The 22,650-nt window shown below is 39.3% G+C and overlaps 1 protein-coding gene across 10 annotated transcripts in view; it reads right to left on the reverse strand.

Annotated features, from left to right (window-relative positions):
- ANKS1B (ankyrin repeat and sterile alpha motif domain containing 1B) overlaps positions 1-22,650 on the reverse strand; it is a 953,137-nt gene that overhangs the window by 306,143 nt on the left and 624,344 nt on the right. For all 10 annotated transcript variants that reach the window (XM_036866270.1, XM_036866272.1, XM_036866271.1 and 7 more), the window contains one exon: positions 19,136-19,234. In XM_036866270.1, the coding sequence (XP_036722165.1) occupies positions 19,136-19,234 (99 nt within the window). The remainder of the gene's footprint in view (positions 1-19,135; positions 19,235-22,650) is intronic.

The raw sequence follows: 22,650 nt of genomic DNA on the forward strand, positions 1-22,650 counted from the left end.
TCTGCACCTTACTAAGAAGAACCCAGAAGCTAGTCTGTGCTGGGTTGAGGTGTGAGTTAGAGATGAGGACATAGAAAGTGCAATCTAAATGATTCTGCTGAGGAGTTTGTATGGGAAGAGAAGGAGAGAGAGGGAGTTTTTAGAAATTACAAGGAAAAGGCATGGAAAGGAGTGACAAATGAGGATTCAGGGCTGAGGAAGGTCAGACACACAAAGGAGTAAGAGTCCAAGAGTGCAGTGGAGATTGGGGTGGGGTAGAGGGCTTGCCTTTTGCTCTGGCGATTTTTGCTTGCCTTTCTTAGAAATTATAGCATGAGAGGCATAGTTAGAGATAACTTTGGGGTTAATAATTTCTGTGTTAACAGAAGCTACCTGGCTTGGACTTGGTGAGAGCACTCATAAAGGTCCTCATGTGGGCAAGGGCAGCCTTCCGGGTGGCATGCTGCTCCCCGGATACACACAAACCTGACTACCATTTATTATAAACGTACTGGTACAACAGCCTCGATGTGCCAGGCTCAGGTACTTAAACTTGCCTATGAAGCTGCAATGGACCATGGCTCCTCTCTTCTACCTGGATGTACTTTGTGCCCTCAGACTCCCTGATAGGAGTTTTGTAATACAGACAGCTGACATCGTCGGGTATGTCCCTCTATTCCTGCTCCTTGTTCTAGCCTCTTCTGCTCTGTCCTGCTGCTACCCAATACCTAGACTAACAGCAGCCCTGAGAATAAACCAGGATAAACAGTGCTAGCAGACAGTGTGCTGCCACGTCCAAAAGCAGGTCTATCAAGTATCGCGAGGATCAGATCTCCCACAGGCTCTGAGACCTGGGCTTAGACATCTCCGTGCTGTTCATCAGTGGCTCTTAAAAGACTGATTGAACGTGAAAGAGAAAGGCAGATCCACTGACCACGGAGCCCCAGAAAAAGTCTATTCATCACCATTTAAGCGCTATTGCAGTGTAACTTTGCTGGGAGAGATGTCTACGAAATGGATAAGAGTACTGATGACACCACCTAACAATCATATGAGACTTTAAAGAGCCCAAAGGGATTTCATACACATTATCTCATTTGTGTGGGGTTTTAGGTGATCTTTAGGAAAATGCCCTTTATGGAGTCTGAGACTCTGGGTGCTCCATGTAATGATATTCCTTCTGTGGAACTGAAAGGATTAATACACCGTGACTATTGTTAGGAAGCACAATGTGATAAAGCCTCTTGTTGTATATACGCAGCAAGGGAGGGAGACATGTAACATAGACGAATCTGTTGCTTGAAGCCCCTTTGTCTGCAATTAGACTCTCTTATGGAGACAATTTCTGTAAAAGAATGGGGAGAAACTTAAACCCTCAGAGGTAAGTGAGTTATATTTGGATGTCACTATGGACTTACAAATTGCAGATAATAGTAACCTCTCTAATTTTTCCCACCACCAACTGAGCCTTGCCGACTTTGTGTCCTTGAGTGTTTGGACAATTGAAGACTCCCAGCTTTAGGAATAGGGCAGGAGCATGAAGAGGTGATACCTGGATATTACTTGGCACTACATTTTGGGGGAATAAAGGGAAAGTGAAGCGCTTTGGACTGGGTACTATCTCTTAATGCCCTGTGATTTCTATTTCATGAATAAAAGAAATAAACTAAGGTCTAGCCGTGAGAGGGCCTGAGGTATCCCTTATTTTGACAAGTCTTAGACTGTGAAGTGAAGTAATGGACAAATAGTGCATAGATAAGAAATGTTTTTAAGACACATGGTGATCAACTTCCAATAGCACAGTATGGTTGATTGGTGATCAAAATAGAAGCACTAGCCAGACTAGTCAACCCTCTAGCCATCAGGGTTAGGGATTAACCCTTTGATAAAAGGCACTGGACTGACCACAAGTTAAAGGAGTGAAGCTGCCAAAACAGACAAGTTCTATAAACTGTGGTAGGAAAAAAAATGACCACAACAACAGTAACAACCATAAAACAATCTCTTTATCGCTTTGCAAACAGTGTGAGCAGACTGCCAATCAGGCTTCTTCTATGCACACACAGAGTAACTGCTCTCTGGAGCATCACCTGAGAACCTGGCAGTTACCTGCCAGGTAAGATCTGTGCGGATGTGGATGAAAGGACCGATAGGTAGAGCCACTACGCAGTACACATATAAACACTGGGGTTGAATGATTTTATTGTACTTCTCTCTGAAGCTTTTGGTAAAAGGTGTGTTTTAAAAAATTCAATAAAAGTACATGCTTTTGCCATCTTTTCATTTCTAAAATCCTTGTTGAGATCATATTGACCCTAGAGCCCTCTGTTAAATATCACTATTTGTTTTATTTCCTTGTTGCAAATCTCTTTTATGAAACAAGGGCTCAGATTAAAGATGAAGCGGATTTATTGCAACTAGAATAAGGTGCTGAACAACGCTCACCATCATTCACATTTTCAAGCTCCACCACTGATATGAACTATATTTAGAAAAAGACAAAGGATCCCTTTTTTTTTTTTAACCTCTGACAGTACATGTTTTCTGACATTCATGTAGCTACAATGCTTATGTAGTGCACTGGTTATGTAGCACACTGCCTTGCTCTTATAACAGAAATTTTAAATGCTACTATCAGTCCGGAAAATTGTTTGTAAGTTATTAGTCTCAACTAAAAAAAAATTTCCCAAACTTGAGTCTTCAGAAGATAATGAATGTTCTGAATACCAATTCTATTTATTTGATATTTAAAAACCATGTCCTTTCTCAAAGCCTCTAGGTATGTGCATAATAACATCACCCACTGAAGTACTTCAAACAGATAAATGTACCATAAAACCGAAGTCAGCAGTATACAAATGAATAACTTATGTTCTGCTTGGGTAGGGAAGTATAAAAGATATACAAATAGTGGCAAAAAATTAGTATAAGAGTTACAAAATTGAGGACCTACAACCCATCCATCTATCCATCTGTCCATCCATCCATCCATCCATCCATCCATCCATCCATCCAATCATCCACCCATCTACTCATTCATTCATTCACTCATTCACTCAACAAATATATAGGGCATGTCTACTATATTCTAGGCCCTGTTCTGGATGCATCAGTGACTAAAACATATAAAGGTGTCAGCCATTGTGGAGTTTACATTCTAACTGGGGAGACAGAAAATAATTAACATAATAAATAGTATAATAAATAGGGAAATTATGTCAGAAAGTGATAATTGCTGTGACAAGAGAAAGTACAAGAGGAGGATTGGGAGTGCTGGAGGTTCTGTGGGGACAGGAGAAAATGTGGTATTCAATAGGGTGGTTAGGGGACATCTTACTCAGAAAGCAAGACTTGAACAAAGATTTAAAGAGGGCAAATTTGCTTTGTTGGCAACTAGGGGGAGAGGATTCCAAATAGAGGGAATAGGTAGAGCAAAGGCTCTCAGGAAGGAGTGAGCCTGGTGTCCATTCAAGGAATAACAAGGAAACCAGTGGGGTTGAAGCAGCTTGTGCAGGCAGAGAGAGGCAGGGAACAGGTCAGAGAGGTAATCAGAGGCCAGATAAGGTAAAGCTTTGAAGGTCTTGTAAGGATTTTGGCTTTCATTCTGTGGGAAACAGGGAGCCAGTGCAAGAATTTGCACAGAGCAGTGACATGATTTGGCTTATATTTAAGCAGAATCCCTCTGGCTGCTGTGTTGAGAATAGTGTATAGGGAAGCAAGGGTAGGAGCAGAGAGGCCTGTTCAGAGGCTCTGGAAGCAACTCAGGAGAAACAGGGCTAGTGGCTTGGACAGGGTGCTAGAGGAGAGGTGGTAAGAAATGGTCAGATTCCAGATGATTTCCTGAAACACAAAATAAAGTGTTCCTTGTTCTCTGACGTGGAATGGGAATCTGTCAGGTTGATGGCTGCATCTGTGTGGCACGGACCTCAGCTTGAACAGCACTGTGTTCATCTGTCAAGCATGGGGATATATAGAATATATACGTGGAATATATATGGCAGGGTTGGTCTTGCATGGGTCTGTTTTCAATGAGCAACCCAGCATCCTCAAAATACTCTTCTGCTTAAAGAAGGTGGCCAAGGCATATGTATTTGATTAATAGAACAAGAGACACATGTTCGAGGAGATGGGTGATTATGCATGGATTTCAGGATCTGGCACTGTTAATGGGCCCTGGCTTAGCTCCCATGGACCATGGCTTAAGAAGAAAAAGCTTCAATACAAAATCTATATCACAAAACATTTCTGGGACTTGGGAACAAAAGGAATCAGCAGAATTGGCACCAGCAACTTCATCAGCAAGCAGGTATGGTGCCATATCACAGATATTAGTGCCCTGAACATTGGGCACCAGCAGTTGGTGATGGTGCCCACACTGGCAGGCTGCAGTGACATTGGCAGAACAGTCAGTTGGCAGTGGCAAAAGTGCCCTTGATGGGAAGATACTGGGCACTGTAGCCAGTAGCACAGACATTAGTACCTTTGCCTCATTGGGCACCTGCAAGCTCTGAAGCAGCCTTTGGCAGTCATTAGTAGAGATTTGGTACACTCAGTGGGTATTAACAACACTGAGAGCACTTTTGGTAAGTTCTGGTGGCACTGTTTCAAGCTTTGGTGACAGGAGCCATCAACCACAATAAGCTAGAGAGGCAGAGAAGGGCAGATGCCAGTCAGCAAGTGGTCTGGTTAATGGTGCACATATGACTTGAGAGACCCAGAATGAATCATTAGGAAAAATTTCAGTAAGGTCTAGAATATGCAGAGAAGTGTAACCTCATTTTGAAGCCCTGCCTGGAATTCTTGAGAACCTCTTTTATATCTATAGTGAGGGAATAATCTAAGAACTATTCTGTCACCATTGGATGGAATAAAGTATAGCTTGGCTCTTAGGAAAATGTTTCCAGTTTCATAGTCTGATGTTGTTTGTTTGTTTGTTTGTTTTGTTTGTTTTTGGCCAGCTCAGAAGTTTTAGTTACCTCAGACATCAAACTAAGAATTTTCAGCTTGACTTATGTGAATCCCCAGTAGAGAATCAGCTCTTAACAATAGTTTTAGTAGTAATTATTTATTTAATTCAACAAGAATTTTTAAGCACAAAATTTATATGTAACATCATTCTAGGTACTGTAAAAATGCAAAAGGGTCTAAGGTTCTTTCCTTCCAGGAATATGCAATTTTCTGTGTATATATTTGAAATATATACAAATATAAGAAAATTAACTACCAAAGTTTTTACAAGTTCCAGAAAAGAAACAAAACTTGAGTGGATTGGAGAAATTTGGGAGGAGTTTCTTCCATAGTTTCTCTTGGGGTTAGTACATAGGGAAGTAAGTGAATGCCTGTGTGAGTGGGTATATGTGTGTGTGTGTGTGTGTGTGTGTGTGTGTATGAAAGTGAGCAAGAGAGAGACAGAGAGAGAAACAGAGTGACAGACAGAGAATGGATGAATACGGGCATCCATTTCTCCCTACTGTCTCTAGACCTAGCTGGAACACAGGCAGCATCCTCTGTCTGGAGTGATTCCCTTAACGACCTATTTGCTAAACATACTTATTAATTCCTTGAGATTAAACTCAAGCATCATGTACCTACCCAGAAAACTTTCCCTGACCTCCGTACTTAGTTCTTCCCTCCTCTTGGAGCATTTTTTTTCGCATAGTAGTTCAGTTTTCGACATATCTATCTCTGTCTAAAGAGTAGGTAGGACTCCTTGAGGCAGGAACCAGGTCTTATCCATTTTTTTATACCTATCTCTGAACCTAGCATAGGGCCAAAATGAACTATCTGATTGAATGGATGGATGAATCAGAGATTCACTGATGATCATCTGGGCATGGGGGTATCTGCAGACATTATGCATCTGGAGTTGCCCTAGCTCTCTGTCATCTGGCTCCAATCCTACCAGAAATGCTACAGTCTTTGAGATGTAAGGTCAACTGTTACTTCATGTTTACATCAGTAGCACTTAGAAAAGTATTCAGTTGAAAGTGGACACCATAAAGGTTGGTAGATGATGATGTAATTGAGTCCCCGGGGGAAAGGCAGGGAAATCAATCTTCTCTGCACTTACTGCAATAATCTCTTGTACATTTGTGGAGAAAATTTCACATTCAACAATTTCTATAATACATTTACCTATTAGTATTAGAAAACTGTAAATACAATTCTTTCCCACAAAGCAGTGGCCTCTAAATAGACAAGGAGTTGAGGGTTAAAACTGATGATGCACTGAATAAAAAGCTTTTAACCTGCTATGACTCTGTGATTCATAAATTATAACCTTAAAAAGCATTTAAAGTGTATCTATTTAGCACTTATGCCACCATGAATTCACAGAACAAGTAAAGGTAAAATGTATTTTCTCTTGAAGACATGAAAGAAGGAATCTGGCAGTTTATTGAGTACTCATTTCCTCTGATAAGAGCAGTAGTTATCTGTTAACTAAAAACAAAACAAAACAAACAAACAAAAAAGCAAGCTGAACATCTTTTTACTAAAATAGAAGATGATAGATCTGTGGGAGAGAGTGAAAATGGCCAGTCATTTTTCTAAAGATGAAAGGTGGATTCTCAGGTAGCACGACAGAAGATCAAGCATCATGTCAGAACCTAAAAGATGGAAATCTAAAATCCCATTGACCACCAACAAAGAAAATGACGACAAAGAAATACCATGTATTGAAAAAACTGCTTTGCTTAGGGGTGGGAGAATAGTAACTCAGTCTTAGTTTAGCCTGCTCTGCTGAAGCTGACTCCAGGCATCTGCTTGAGTCTGAAGCAACTGACTCACTCATTATAGCTTGAAGGGCAAAGTGATGGATGAAATTCATAGCTGGATTGATGGCACTAGCTATATTTCAGAGGGTGGTTATTACAAATGGGAGAAAAAGTAGCATATCTGTCTGCCTGAACAAGCTAAGCAAATACTTTGGGTCACATTTTGCTTGGAGTGTCATGAGCTATCCCCAAACCCCACGCAACAAAGTTTTTAAGGTGCATAGAAATGCCTTTTTGATTTATCTGTCTCCTCCTCCAGGAACCTTCTCCTGATTCCCTGAACAGAAGAGACCTTCCCTTCCATTTAACATCCAAAGCTTGCATTTTTACTTCTATTACAGTTTGTTCATGCTCTGTTTCTAGGAAAATTCCTTGAATATTGGGCTGACTTCTGTTGTTAGACGGTAGTCTCCTTGAAGGCAGATACTGTGTAACTTCATCTTTTTTTTTCCTCCTTGTCCTGTGTCTGAGACATAAGTAGATGCTCAAGGCATTTGCAGACATAAATTGAACAGAGATTTCTCACTTGAGTGCTATTGATCAAAAGTAAGAAATAGAGCCAAATTATATTCAACTATTAAAGTAGAACTTAATTCAATTGTACAGGAAAGGTAGGGGATAATGGCTCTTCAAAATGGTGGGTATGTTGTTTTAGAGCTCTTGCGTAGATTTACTTAATTCTGCTTTTTTATGAAATCACTGCGTCTTTAGCAATTTCATGGAACTGCACTGCCATGGTCTGAACATTCAGCTTCTCAGTTCACTTCTATTCCATTCTACGCCACCTACGTTTACCAAGCCCTTGCTGTTTAAAGTACTCTCCATCTCCACTCTTTTCCCACTTTCCACTTAGCACTGGGGACTGATTACATTACCTCTAAGAGGTGCAGACAGGAAGCAGTCTTGCTATTATGCTTATTCATTTAATCTCTTAGATAGGAAGGCCCTAGTTATGATTTTAAATAACTTCTTTTCTAGTTCCTGATGAGCTAAACAATAATCTTAAATACATTAAAAATTAATTTAGTGAATGATGATCAGAATTGAAAGTTTTGCCCTTTTCTTATTTAAAAATTGACTAATCTGCCTTGTGAGAAATGGAAATGAAAAGAATGGAAAGCTCACTATTTTAAAGTAGTCACGGGCATTTTTAGTCACAGACTCTCTTATATCAGTAATTGAGTTCCTTTCTGTTGCTTTTTGGTCCCAGGCAAGAGCAACCCCCCAAATTTATTAAGTTTTGTTAATTTGGTGAGCACTTATTGAACAAATACAAGTGGCTATGACTAATTTTAACTTAGTCCTTCTAAGTGACAGACACTTCATATGCATTTGAAAATTTATAACTCACAATAACTTAATGTGGTAGGTTCTACTATTATCTCCATTTTACAGATAAGGAAACAGAGGATTATAGAATTTAAGTAACATGTCCAAGGCGAGACAAGTAGTAGGTGGCTAACTAGAATTAAATTAGGTTAAAATAAAAGTTCAAGAAAGTTCCTTTTTGAAAATTCTAAGTTCCTTGAAGGCAGCTTAAATGGATTATCCCCTTAGTATCCTCATTGTGCTTTGAAGTATAATGTTTAGACAATATAATTAAGAACCTCAGTTAAACTACCCAGGTCTGAACCCTAGCTTATCCATCTAAAATAGCATTCATACTTTCTTGTCACTCTGCTTATTCCCTTGCTTAATATTTCTCCCTGGCACCAATCATTACCTGATAGGACATATTTTTACTAATTTTTGTTTGCATACCCCACTAAAATAAGCTGCATGAGGAGAATGACCTTGTAGGTCCTGTTTCCTAACACCAAATCCTCAACATCTAGAACAGTGCCTGACATGTGGTCGGTATTTCATAAAATATCTATTAAACAAATAAATAAAAGATTCACTTTGCTTATTGTTTATACCTGAAGTAGTCATTTTCAGATACAATTAATGGATTGAAGGAACCTCACTTTTTTTCTTGGTTCACCTTCAATCTTCTTTTAAAATTTACTTAATATACATGAATATAGCACATATGATGTACCAAGCTCCATTTTAAGTGCTCTACAAATATTGACTCATTTAATTCTCAGAACACCCCTATGGGGCAGGTAAAATCAAACTCAGGGAGTTCTGGCCATGTTACCAACTATTACACCATGCTGCTTCCTGGCTTAATCCTGTAAAAATGTCAACTCTGTGTAGTTTAATGCTCTAATGATGTGTCTTCACTCTCTCCTAGAGAGTGCCCTTCCATCTTGCCCATCTCTCCTTCCTCTCTACCCAGATTAAAGAAGAAAATAAATAAGATTATTTTAGTTATTTTACTTTACTTAATTATACCTTTCCTTCTTTGACACAGCAATTCCTACTGCTAGTGAAGCTTTTCTAAGGCCGCCTACAAGGATAAATAAGCAGTTTGACCCCCAGTGGCTGCTGGACAGCTGACATGGTCTGTGTCTTCCTTTCTCCTTTTTCAAGTCAGTCTCCTTCCTGCTTTTCTAGGGCTTTTGGATCCCTGCCACAGCCCTTCTCTTCCAGTCTTGAGAAGGGAGTTTAGTGGCCTACGGAAGTTGTAAAAATTGCCTTTATAGCCTGAAACTTAAAAGGAAACCCAATTTTATAATCAATTCCTTTTCCTGTGTTTCGTCATTTGGTTCTTTCTTGTCCTTTTACAGTTTCTCTCACAAATACCCAAGCGTCTTCAGAGCCTTGGGTCTCAGGTATAACAAAGTGTCACCCAGGAGGCAACTGTCATAAGGACAGACACCTGGGATTTTAGTTCCAGCTCTGTCACTAAGGAACAATCTGCCTTGAGGCAAGCCATTTAGTATGACCGATGCTTATCCTCACCTGTGAAATGACTTAGGTGAGAGGTTGAGCTGGATATTTTAAGGTCCTTTGCTGCTCTAAATTGTGATTTTCTTGGAAGAATTACATTAGGAATAGAAAGTGCTCAGATATCTAAATTCCTTTACTCTTACTACCGATTGCAGTATCATTCCAAGGGAGCCATTGTTCTTTATTAAGTGGGGGTGAACTTCTCAAAGTTGAAGGATGACAGCTGCTGGGAATGGCGATAGATCAGAATTTATTTACTTGCAGAATTCCTCCCATATTTCTCTGTAAATATCATGGGGGATAATGAGTAAAATGATAGTCCAGTTTGCTGGTCTACATAATAAAGTATTCTAAGATAAATTCACTTAAAGTAAAACATTTCAAATCCTCCATCTTTAGCTTAGGAAGAATGCAGCAGTCACCTTGCTTTCTGAAATGGTGTAAAAACCTTGGAACAGAGCGTCCATAAGTAACTTGGGACTGCACTGCTCTCACGTCTAGCAGTTATTTGGAAATCTATCCAGCCCAAACAGCTATAGCTATTTTGTACTTTGTGTGTACTGGGCTTTGTCATTTCAAAGGGCTCAAAGAGCTTTATAAATAGCAGCCATTCCTTCTCCCAATGTACTCCTGAAGAATAGACTGGTTATTGGTTTCCACTTGTAAACGGAAAGCATGAGGCAAGGTGGAGGAGGTCTCTGGAGGAAAATGCAGACCACCAGGTTGTGGGTGTTATATTCATGAAGGACCTGCCTTACTTCTTTGTAAAACATTTAAATATAAAGGTGCTCAGCTGGGAAATTTCCTAACCTGGGAGTCCTAATTTGACCTATTCAGGACTGATTTCTTTTCTTTTCTTTTTTTAAAATTTTCATTAAACAAGCAATTATAAATTTACTTATTTATTTATTTATTTTTGGCGTGTTGGGTCTTCGTTTCTGTGCGAGGGCTTTCTCCAGTTGCGGCAAGCGGGGGCCACTCTTCATCGCGGTGCACGGGCCTCTCACTATCGCGGCCTCTCTTGTTGCAGAGCACAGGCTCCAGACGCGCAGGCTCAGTAGTTGTGGCTCACGGGCCCAGTTGCTCCGCGGCACGTGGGATCTTCCCAGACCAGGGCTCAAACCCGTGTCCCCTGCATTGGCAGGCAGATTCTCAACCACTGCGCCACCAGGGAAGCCCAGGACTGATTTCTAATCTGCATTCTTGTTTGGCTCAGTCCAGTCTAATAAATATTAACTGAGCATTACTACGTCCAAGTGCTCCATGCTTAGGAAATGAAGATGAATATGACAAAGATCCTAACCTTGAGTGAGAGAGACAAACTAGTCAATAGGTAGTTTTATCAGGTGTAACGGGAGCACAGAAGGTTAAATTAGCACTCTAGCCCAGATAGAGGATGTCTCAAAAGCCTTCTCCAAGGAATAAATCTTAAGGAATGAATACTAGTGTGAAGAAAGGCAGCAGTTGAGGTGCAGAAAGAAAAAGGGGTTTCTGACACAGAATGGCTAGATTCTCAGGAATTCCATTTAGCACTTCCTGTGAAGGGAGACTATATTTCTTGGCTTACACCTTGCAGTTTAGCAAGGGTCATGAAACTGAGTTCTGGTGAGTCAAATGTGGTCTAAAGTAAATGATGCACTTCCAAGCCTGGCAACAGAATATCCTGTGTGATCGTCTATGTTCCTCTCTCCCCTCCCCTTATGGCAGCTCTCAAAGAACTCCAAGATGGGAGAACCACATGATGGAAGAAGCCTGGATCCCTGAGTTTCTGCTTGGAGGAGAGCTGCCTAAACCACCATGGACTTAGTATGAGTGAGAAATAAATTTAATAATGTTAAGCCACTGAGATTTTGGAGTTGTTTGTTACAGTGGCTAGAGTTCATTACCTGATTATATAGACTAAGGAATAATAAGAAAAATCTGAATGACTTGCTGTCACTTCAAAGTTTATTTTATTTATTCCAAATGACCTTAAGGTCAACTACTCTTTCTTCCTTCCTCATTCTCCAATGGCACCAACATTTATCCTGAAAACGAAATAATCTTTTACACTGATCTAAGTGATCTAAGTGAGCATATCTGTTTGTCCCAGAACCAAAAGACATTTACAGAACTGAACAGATCTTGAAAAGACTCTAGAAACACCACAGCTTCTCCCACCAAGGACCATACCTACAGGAGGTGGAATACCCCACGCCCTCAGTTAGACCATGGGTCCAGTCGTGTATTAACTTTAGGTTAGGGCCGCCATACTAACGGTGCACATATGTGTGTGGGATTGTGTTTGAGAGTATATCTTTTACTGGATGTCCACAGGGTGGCAGGTCAAACATCGAATGGCATGAAATTTAAGATGCCTGCCAGTGAAAAGAAAGAAATGCAAGAAAAAAGAATGAGGGTAGATGGAGAGTGAGTGTGGCACAGGGGGATGAAAAGTTACCCTGTCAAAAGGTACAACAAGAGAATCTGTGCCTATAGCCTATGTTTTGTCGTTGCCCTTCTGAAAAATAGCAGAAGAAGCAGGAATGGTTTGCTATCATTTTTCTAAGTGACAGGGAAATAAGACTGAACCTTCCTTTCTAGAGTTTTTAAAAAGTTACATTGGTTGTACAATTTCCCCCTAAATCTAGCACACATCTTCATCAACCATCAAGACTAGAACCAACAAACTTCTGAATTTCAAGCACCTTGAAAGAACTAGGGTCTTTAAGAGCAGAATCCTGGGCAGGAAGCCAAACTGAGATAATGTCACATTCATAATACTCCTTTGAACTCTGAAATAATTAGGGATTCTATTGTATTAAGACTTTAATTTTTGGAGTGGCAAAGTCACAGCTATAACCAAATCTGGTCCCTAATGCTTTGTTTAATTGATAAAGTGGAAACAAGAACAATTTTGTTTTGGGGGGGCAGGGTTTATGCTCTCCAGTTTGCCACAGTTTCCACTATTCCATATTGTCTTGCCTTTAAAAGTGTTTGAGTTCTCAGTCCTTGCCAGTATATCTCTGTATCCCAAGCTTTTTTTGGTCAACTGTTGCCTTTATCTATTTGTTCTGATCAGGTCTAAAGTTAAATGGTCCCTTTTACTGTCTAGCTTTGTTAGTTTTTTAAAAATGTGTTTAATTTGCTAATATCCTTAAAGTATTTTCCGAGAGAGTTTGACCAATTCACTTTCCTAATATAGATGGAAATATGCTCCTTTCAATAATGAGGCACCAATGAAGAATGAACATGTTTTTAAAATTTGTAATATTTTATAGGATTCCTGATTTGTATGCATCACTTAGATCAGTGGCATTCAAATCATGAAGTCTTTATGTGCAATTGGCAAATCTTCAAGGTCTCTAATTTCTGTATGATTGTGTCATATCATGCTACATTATACCTAATTTTACAGATTAGAGACATGTGCCTCTTTTTTGAATGGTGATTACTAATGTGTTACTAAATCATCTAATTGTGAATATCACAGTACCATGAAGATGGCCCATGGAAATAAAAGATGCATTTATTGTTGTAACCATGTAATGGTTATTCCATTTTGACCTCAACTGTAGACATGGAAACTAGACTGTAAAGTGGATCATTATAAAGTGTATCTGTAGCAGGAAGACTTCTGAGATGGCCAATGATCCCACCTCTTGGTATTCACACACTTGTGTAAATACCTCTTCCTATGTTTGGGCTGGATTAATGGCTTGATTGTAATGAATAGAATAGGCAAAAGGATGGGATGTTACAAAAGACTGAGATTTTCATCTTGCTAGCATGTTCTTGTCCTCTCGCTTATGCTGTTGAAACTAGCTTCATGTTTCTTTATGGAGGGGCCCATGTGACAAGGAACCGAGGAAGGCCTTCAGCCAATAGCTTGTGAGGCACTGAGGCCTCAGTCCAAAATCTCCCAAAGATTAGAATCCTGCTACCACCACATGAGTGAGCTAGGAAGTGGATTTTCCCCAGCTGAGTCTCAAGATGACTGTAGTCCTGTGAGAGACCCCAGAGCCAGAGGACCCAGCTAAGCTACTCCTAGATTCCTTCCCCACAGAAATAGAGATAATAAATGTTGTTATATCCAAATAAGATTTGAGGTAACTTGTTATATAGCAACAGATATCTAACAGAGAATCTTGTTTTTCTATTGGAATAAGAGACAACTCTGTTTTTGTTTTGTTTTGTTTTCTTAAACCAAAATCTCAAACTGAGGATGGGGAAGGGGATAATTTAACTGGACAGAGGTGTTCAGTGCCATTCAGTGAAAAAAACAATTGAAACTATGTAGCCCAACACATACTGGTAAAATTGAACTGAACTTAAAAATGTAGGTGTTCATTATGCAGTAAAATAAGGTAGGCTTGCAATGAACAAAACAATGAATACCAGAAACTGTGCTATGATCAAGAGTCCTGTGATAACTCCATTTACTAGTCATCAAATATTTTGAGTTTTGAGAAACTCCAACATGTAACTGAGAGAATGAGCAGGCAAGGAGAGGGAATGGCAGAGAGGCAGGAACATAACTGGGTATTGTGGAGGCCAAAAGAGGACCATGCTGACAGCTGACAAGAGTATCAGAACCTACTGAAGCCAAGGTGAGGTGAAAGCAGCTTATGGAATTTCTGCTCTGCTGGTCACTGGTGACCTTAGCACTGTTGTGTGGGGTGGCAGCAGAGGAACTAGTTAGACCCAAGTAGGTTGAAGGATGAGTGGGAGCAAAGGAAGGATGAGTGGGAGCAAATAGCGAGTGTAGACAATTACCAAGTAATTCCAAAAGATATTATGAAACAGGAAAATATAAGAAAAAATACTAAAAAGTGAAGTGAGCATGTGATATAAAAGTTGCTAGCGTGCCGAAATGCATTTTCAGTTCAGGATGAGAGATTAAGAGAGCAGATACACTATGGGCCTTGACACGAAATCCTGCAAACCTTTAAAATGATAATCCTTTGAATTCCTGACCTCCAGGTGTTATATTGTCAAAGGACAAAAGAGATTATGCCCTTATAAAAAGATTTTAAAGGATTATCCAAAAACTTGGCAACACAGAATTCTTACCTGGAAAAAGGTAAATTACACACTGCAGATAAGTAATCAGATAATTTCCCTGTGTCCAGGGGACAGAAAAAGCCCCATATGCTTAAAGTTTCTAGGAGACAACAAAATAAGCCTAAACCATCTCCTCATAGAACTTTTGGTATGTGTCCTTTCTTAAAAAGAGAAAAGGTAGTGTATATATGTCCATGCCACTCTCTCACTTCCAAATGTAAAATAGCTAGCTAGTGGGAAGCAGCCGCATAGCACAGGGAGATCAGCTTGGTGCTCTGTGTCCAGCTAGAGGGGTGGGATAGGGAGGGTGGGAGGGAGATGCAAGAGGGAGGGGATATGGGGATATATGTTTATGTTTAGCTGATTCACTTTGTTATACAGCAGAAACTAACACACCATTGTAAAGCAATTATACTCCAATAAAGATGTTAAAAAAAAAAAAGTAAACTGCTATGGGGATGTACTAGGATTCCCATTGAACCTCAACCACCCACATACTTGAAATGATGAGGTGCCTTAGTTTTGCCAGTCTTGTGGGTATTAAATGGTATCTTATTGTCATCTTAATTATCATTGCACCAATTACTAAGGAGGCCAAGCATTTTTTTCATGCTTATTTTCCATTAGTGTATCCTCTTAAATGTTATGCCTTGTAATTTATTCTGGCAATTATTTTGTTAATTTGCCTATGGTTCACTTAAAAATTTGTAATATTTCTTTATGTAAAATAGATCCTTACCCTTTAAAAAAAAAAAAAAAAAAAAAGAGAGAAAAGGGTAAAAGTCGTGGGAAACTTTCAGACCTAAGGAAAGACTGAGTTGGGGTTGGTGAGGGAAGTGGATGCTGGGTGAAAATGGATAATTAAGCTTTGCTACTAAAGGTCAGGCACTATAAAAGAGAGGAAAGAATGGGTGGAGAAGAGGAATTAATGTGATTACTGTTCTAAAGATGTCTACGTGGAACACATTCTTTGTGTTCAGTGTATCAAATGAACTGGAGACCATTCAGATCTTTGCACTGGTAAATACTTCAATATTAAAAAGGGAATATTATAGAAAAAACATTATTACCAAAAGAATAAACTTTTGTATTTGAAACTTGAAACAACAAATACAAATAAAGCATAAAAAACATGCATTGAACTGTGCTAACACATCAAGATTGCACTTAGCAAACCACCTTTTCTCTGTTTAGGAACAATCTCACCAATTCCAAAACACACTATGTTAATTAAAGGATCTCAGGTAGCAATCATGGAGTATTTCTCATGACAGATGAAGAACACAAATATTCTGAGGACCAAAATTGCACAAGCAAAATGAAGAGACATTTTGTCCATTTTTTGGCAGTGCAAAGTTAGAGTGAATGCAAATGAACGTGCTGGCAGCAGAATTACACTGTCAACCACCTAAAGATTGGGCTCATTACCTAAGAAGGCAAAGCATCAATCTGTAGCATTATAACATTTTGTTTGTACTGCTGAACACGTGTTTGGATGTTTTTATACATTCTCTACTCATTTGGGTGCATAGTAAGCACTTCAGCATCAGCCTCTTGATAGAAGCTTAATTTTGTATTATTTCTATTATATTGTTTTCTCTAATGGGAATGATATTCTCTCTTAAAAATAAATACTTCATTTATTCTTCAAATAATTCTGGGTTCAGGTTCTTTTGTTTCTCAAAATGGCCTGTACAGGATTATAGACACAGCTTAAAAATTGAGATACTCTTTGATTAAAAAATTTATATTTGAATAACATGTGAAAAAATATTCATTCGTTTAATCACTCATTCTTTCATTCTTTTAATGTGCATGTATTGAGCTAAGCACAGTGGGAAGGTCAAGGATGGATGTGACATTGTCTCTGCTCTCAGGATGCTTATAACATAAAAGTGGTAAAATATTATTAGTACCTTCAGACAGAACAAGCATAGCACCATCAAATCTCAGAGGAAAGAAAGAGCAGGGTATTCTTTCATTCCACAAATTATTTTTTGATGTGGTAGGCACTATTCCAGGGACTGGATATATAAAAGGGAACAAGATAGCCAAGGTCCCTTATTTCATTGACCTTGCATCCTGGGGGTGAGATGAAAAATAAGGAAGAAAACAAACAAATAAATAATATAACTTCAGGTAGCCACAAGTGTTATGAAGAAAACTGAAGCAGGACAATATGAAGGACAGTGATAGTAGGTTAGGGGTGTGACTTTGAGGGCACAAAACCCTCTGTGAGGAGGTGACAGCTGAGTAGAGATTTGATGGTGCAAGGAGCAAGCACTTGAAGATATGAAGAAAAGGCTTTCCAGGCAGACAGACCAATACAGAAAGGCTTTGAGGCAAAAATGAGTTTGGCATGTTCTGGAACAAAAAAGAAAGCCACATGACTAAAGTGTGGGAGAAAGGGAGAGTGAGAGACGAGGTCATATTGGTGGGACGGGGTCAGATCCTATTGACTTTCATAGGTCATGATAAAGATTCTGTTCTAAATGAGAAAGGGAATCCACTGGAGATTTTAATCAGGATGTGGCATGATCTGATTTACATTTCTTTCTGGGCGCCGTGTGGAAATTCAACTGTAAAGCGGTAAGAAAGGTAACCAGGACAGAGATTAGGCATCTATGCGTTGTCCAGGTGAGAGGACCAATGGGAAATTGACTCAAGTAGTCTAACCTAGAGATGACAGGTTAGAATCTATTGTGGTAGCCTGATCAGAGGTGGTTGGTGTGGGCTAGGGTAATAATTACTAAGGTGGTGAGAAGTGGTTTCACTGTAGGAGAAGTTTCACAAACAAAGTGATGTAGAACCGTTTGAGTTGAACTTTAAATGGCAGGCAGATTTGTGACAAGTGGGGAGACATTCACTGATTTACTGAGTGCCTACTAGGGGGCAGGCAATGTGGCAGGTTCTGGGGTTACAGCAGTGCAGGAGTCCTTGCTGAGAGTGAGGAGAAAACTTGCTGAGGAGCTAATATTCTAAGTAAAGATACAAAAGTGGCGAGGTGAACAATATGTTAATAAGAATTACCTCCAGATACAGTTTTAAGGATGCTTTATTCTTTTTCTTTTAGTGTAGAAAACTGTATGACTAAAACTCCTTTGTATGCTTGACTTTCCTTGAATTTGCAAAAGTGGTAAGTTTCTATCAGTAGAAACTCAGTTCATTGTCAGTTGGCAAATTTCATCATGTCACTTCCTTAGAAACAGTGGTTAGTATTTATCTTTCCCATTCTGAGAAGGAGAAATTATAGCCTCCTCAGAAAGGAAAAGCACAGAGGAGAATACAAAATATATAATAAATTCATATATTTAGGTGCATCTATTACCGTCCATCTGCTACCCTGCCTCCAATCTTGCCCCCGGAATCTTTTTCCAAGTGTATGACCCAACTTCAACATTCCCTCCTTCTAATTCCTTTTGTATACAGTCTCCAGAATTAACTGGCCTAAAGCAATCTAGTCATGTCCATTCCCCTGTGCTTACAGAATAAATTTCAAATTCCTTAGCCTGATACCAACCTGACCCAACTTACTTTTTCTGTTTTAACTCTGACTCCACTCTCCAATTGTTTTAATCACATTGGATTTTTTCTTCTTTTTTTTTAAATTATTTTTTAAACCGTGGTGAAATAACAAAACGTAAAATTTACCACCTTAAACCATCTTGAAGTATACACTTTAGTGGCATTAAGTACATTCACATTGTTGTGCAAATCCCATTGGATTTTAAATCACACGAGTATCGAGTATCGCTGTTCCCCTAATGCTTCTGGCCGTTTGTTGCCTGGACCATACCTCTATCTGTGATTCCTGCTGGGCCCTGAAATGCCTTTCCCTTTCCTTACCAATTAAAATCCTACATATCCTGAAGACCAGTTGTTTTAGGCTCTTATGAAACCTTATCTGGAAAACAGAAGGTCAACTCTGTTGCTAGGTAACATACTACTTAAAGTTAAAATGATGCCTGGTTGGTAAATTGCATCTGGATTGGGAAGATTTATACATGAACTACAAATACCTGATGGGGAGGCGATATTTTGGACTCCCCTGAGTGATGATTTGTGATTAGGCAGGTTCCTTGTCCCTGGAGGCTAGGGCTATGGAGTTGTTACAAGAGATACTGCCTTTAAGGGCGTGAGGCTTCTAATCCAGGAACATTCTTGTACCCACCCTATATTGATCTTGTCTTCTTGCACCTGATCTGTCACCTGGGGGGCATGGACTGATGTTTGTACTGACATAAAGAATCCTACTGAAGAAAAACTCTGAAGCTGCCCTGCTAGCCAGTGGCATTTCCTGTATTACATCTTTCTTGATAGATCTACTGTGGCTCAGAGTAGTCTTATGAGTCTGAATGTTTAGTTGGACTAAGAAGACATGCTTTGAGGAGTTGCATCAATATGCAGACATATTGTCCTAAATACTAATACCCCTTGCACACCTGAACTTAAAACCACTGGGACTATACTCACGGCTAAGGTAATAAAGCATGGCTTACCTTTGGAAGGAGCTGGATTGCCTGTAGAATTCTTTGCCTGTGCCCAGAGTTAAGGATTCCAATTTCCAACAGATCTTGATCTTCCATAACATTGCTTCCCTGAAACAAAACCAGAAATGTTATAAATTAAATCAGGCATTTTTACTGTGGGTAAATAATGATTTTCTTAATACAGAGATAAATAACCAACAAGTGATCTGATTTTTATAGACAAAAACATAGAGTCATTCTTCTGTGAGGGTGAGGTGAGAGTAGGTCACCTATATGACTGTGTTGAAGGTTCTGGGAAAGTTTTCTTTCCCTCACAAATACTCTCATGGCTTACTATTTATGGTTGGATTATCTGCATTGGGAATTCATTCCTGTGACTCAAAACCTTGTTCCCCTAAAAATGTATATGCTTCTAGGAAGAGCTGTCATTTAAAACTATCAGTGACCTATGCATTGAGGTGAATGAACAAGTTTATTTTCCCTCTGAAAACAGATTTTGTAAGGAGAGCTGATGGAATAATTGAAGTATACTAGGCAAGTTAAAAGAGAGTTAATAATTAATCTTAAATATTGAATGTCAGATACCTGAATGAGATGTGAGGACAGAACAGGACAGAACAATGAGTAAAAGATGCAGGTCCCTGCCCTCAACTGTCTGTTCCTTCCAGTCCAGTGATGGAAACAGATTGTTCAAAGGCAGTTAGGATGCTGTGAATATGCTATGATGGTGACACATGCTTGGTAGTGTAGAGGGGATCTGGGATATGTTTGCAGAGGAGATGATGTCTAATCAGATGTCTGAAGGATGGTTTGGATTTAGCATTCAAAATGGGAAGGACTAGGAGAAATTATGTGCAATGTTGTGTGGGTAAGAAAGAACACAGTTTACTTGGAAATATCAAGTTCTAGGATAAGTTGGAGAGAGGAGTGAAAGGTCAGTCTGGAAAGGTAAGGAAAGGCCAGACTATACAGACGTTGTACGCCACGCTGAGGAATTTAGACTTCATCTTGACCATAATGGGAAGCCTGGACAGATTTTAAGAAAAGGAGTTACATGATGAAATTCCATATTTAGAAAGATCAATCTGTTTTCTGTGGCTGGGCCTCAGTTTCCTTACCTATAAAATGATGAGGTTGAGCCACATAATCTCCAAGGATCAGTCTAGTCCTGATATTCTCTGATTTCAATGATTTTTTGAACTCTGATTAATATTCCAGCACAGAAATTTATTTATTTTGGCTGTGCTGTGCGGCTTGTGGGATTTTAGTTCCCCAACCAGGGATTAAACCCGGGCCCTCAGCAATAAGAGGGCAGAGTCCTAACCACTGGACTGCCAGGGAACTCCCTGTAACACAGAAATCTATAAATGGCTTATTTTGTCCCTAAATTTTAGTCTTTTGGAGCTTGCAAGCTAGAGTTTCCCTTTAAATAAGTCTGTAGAGAAGTTCAAGAATTCAGATCACTGCTTTCTATGGACAAGTCAAACTCCGTCCTACTAATGTGTAAAATAAAAACACTTATGAATAGAAATTACAGAATACCTATTTATGGAGAGAAATGGGTACTGATGAATATTTAAAGCAAAAGAGAATGAACTGGAAAGGGCAATCATGGGAGCATGGAGACCGTTAGGAGACCACAATAGTTGTTCTATAGATGATGTGGGCTTATACTAAGGTAGTGGTCACAGGAGACAGAAAGAAGTGAGTGGATCTGAAAACTATCAAGAAGTTTGACTTGGTGACTGAATGCACAGAATGGTGGAGAAATTCAGAATACACAACAGTTCCAGGCTTCAGAAGTAGGGGTGGATCGTGATGCCTTTTCCTGAGAAAGTGAAGGAGGAGGGGCCAGTTTACTATGGTGCAAAGACTAATGTCTTTCCCTGGACTGGCACAGAACAGATGAATGTAAGCAATTTAATATCGGACTATGTTATAAATGGATGTAATTGGCTGTTCTTAGAAAGATTAAAGCCATTAGAATGGCATCATAGCTAGGGATGTACAATGGGCGCTCACCGGACAAAAACATTCCACCTACGCATAGTAACATTCCTGTGCTTAAGCTACTCTGGCCACCTTGGAGAAGGCAGAACGATGCAGGTAGAGCAGTATGATAATAAAAGCCTAATGCAAACAAATAAGCCAGTCTTGGGAGTACGCCACAGGAAACACTGCTCTCAGAAAGTACTCAGTGCACACAATAGGGCATGGCTAAGGGTATAAATGACTTCATTTGGAGAAAGCGTTATTATTTTAGAAATGGACTAGTGTGTCATGAGCGGGATATATGATACCGTTCCGTATTTGACTTTCACTCTTTAAGGGGTTTTCCAAAGAAGTTAAAAGGCCCTTAAAAAACAAAAACAAAAAACCAAAAATCTTTGGCCACCTATGTATTAGATCATTATCTGGTTTTCCACTGGCTAAATTACCACCCCACAACTTAAGCTTATACAAAATATAGAACCTGGGTTCTTTGTACAAACATAAAACACACCAGGATGCTATAGCCTGAATTAGCTACTATCTATAGGTAATACTGAAAACTTGATTTCAGTGTTTGAATACTGAAATGATTTAAAAAATTTAATCCTGAAATCATAAACAATACGAAAAGACAACCCTCAGAATGGGAGACAATATTTGCAAATGAAGCAACTGACAAAGGATTAATCTCCAAAATTTACAAGCAGCTCATGCAACTCAATAACAAAAAAACAAACCCCAATGCAAAAATGGGCAGAAGACCTAAATAGGCATTTCTCCAAAGAAGATATACAGATTGCCAACAAACACATGAAAGAATGCTCAACATCATTAATCATTAGAGAAATGCAAATCAAAACTACAATGAGATATCATCTCACACTGGTCAGAATAGCCATCATCAAAAAAATCTACAAACACTAAATGCTGGAGAGGGTGTAGAGAAAAGGGAGCCCTCTTGCACTGTTGGTGGGAATGTAAATTGATACAGCCACTATGGAGAACAGTATGGAGGTCCCTTAAAAAACTAAAAATAGAATTACCATACGACCGAGCAATCCCACTAGTGGGCATATACCCTGAGAAAACCATAATTCAAAAAGAGTCATGTACCACAATGTTCATTGCAGCTCTATTTACAATAGCCAGGACATGGAAGGAACCGAAGTGTCCATCGACACATGAATGGATAAAGAAGATGTGGCACATATATACAATGGAATGTTACTCAGCCATAAAAAGAAACGAAATTGAGTTATTTGCAGTGAGGTGGATGGACCTAGAGTCGTCATACAGAGTGAAGTAAGTCAGAAAGAGAAAAACAAATACAGTATGCTAACAAATATATATGGAATATTAAAAAAAAATGGTTATGAAGAACCTAGGGGCGGAGGAGCTTCAAGATGGCGGAAGAGTATGACGCGGAGATCACTTTCCTCCCCACAAATACATCAGAAACACATCTACACGTGGAACGTTAACTCCTACAGAACACCTACTGAACGCTGGCAGAAGACCTCAGACCTCCCAAA

The sequence above is a fragment of the Balaenoptera musculus genome, chromosome 10 (genome assembly GCF_009873245.2).
Source record: "Balaenoptera musculus isolate JJ_BM4_2016_0621 chromosome 10, mBalMus1.pri.v3, whole genome shotgun sequence".
NCBI lineage: Eukaryota > Metazoa > Chordata > Mammalia > Artiodactyla > Balaenopteridae > Balaenoptera > Balaenoptera musculus.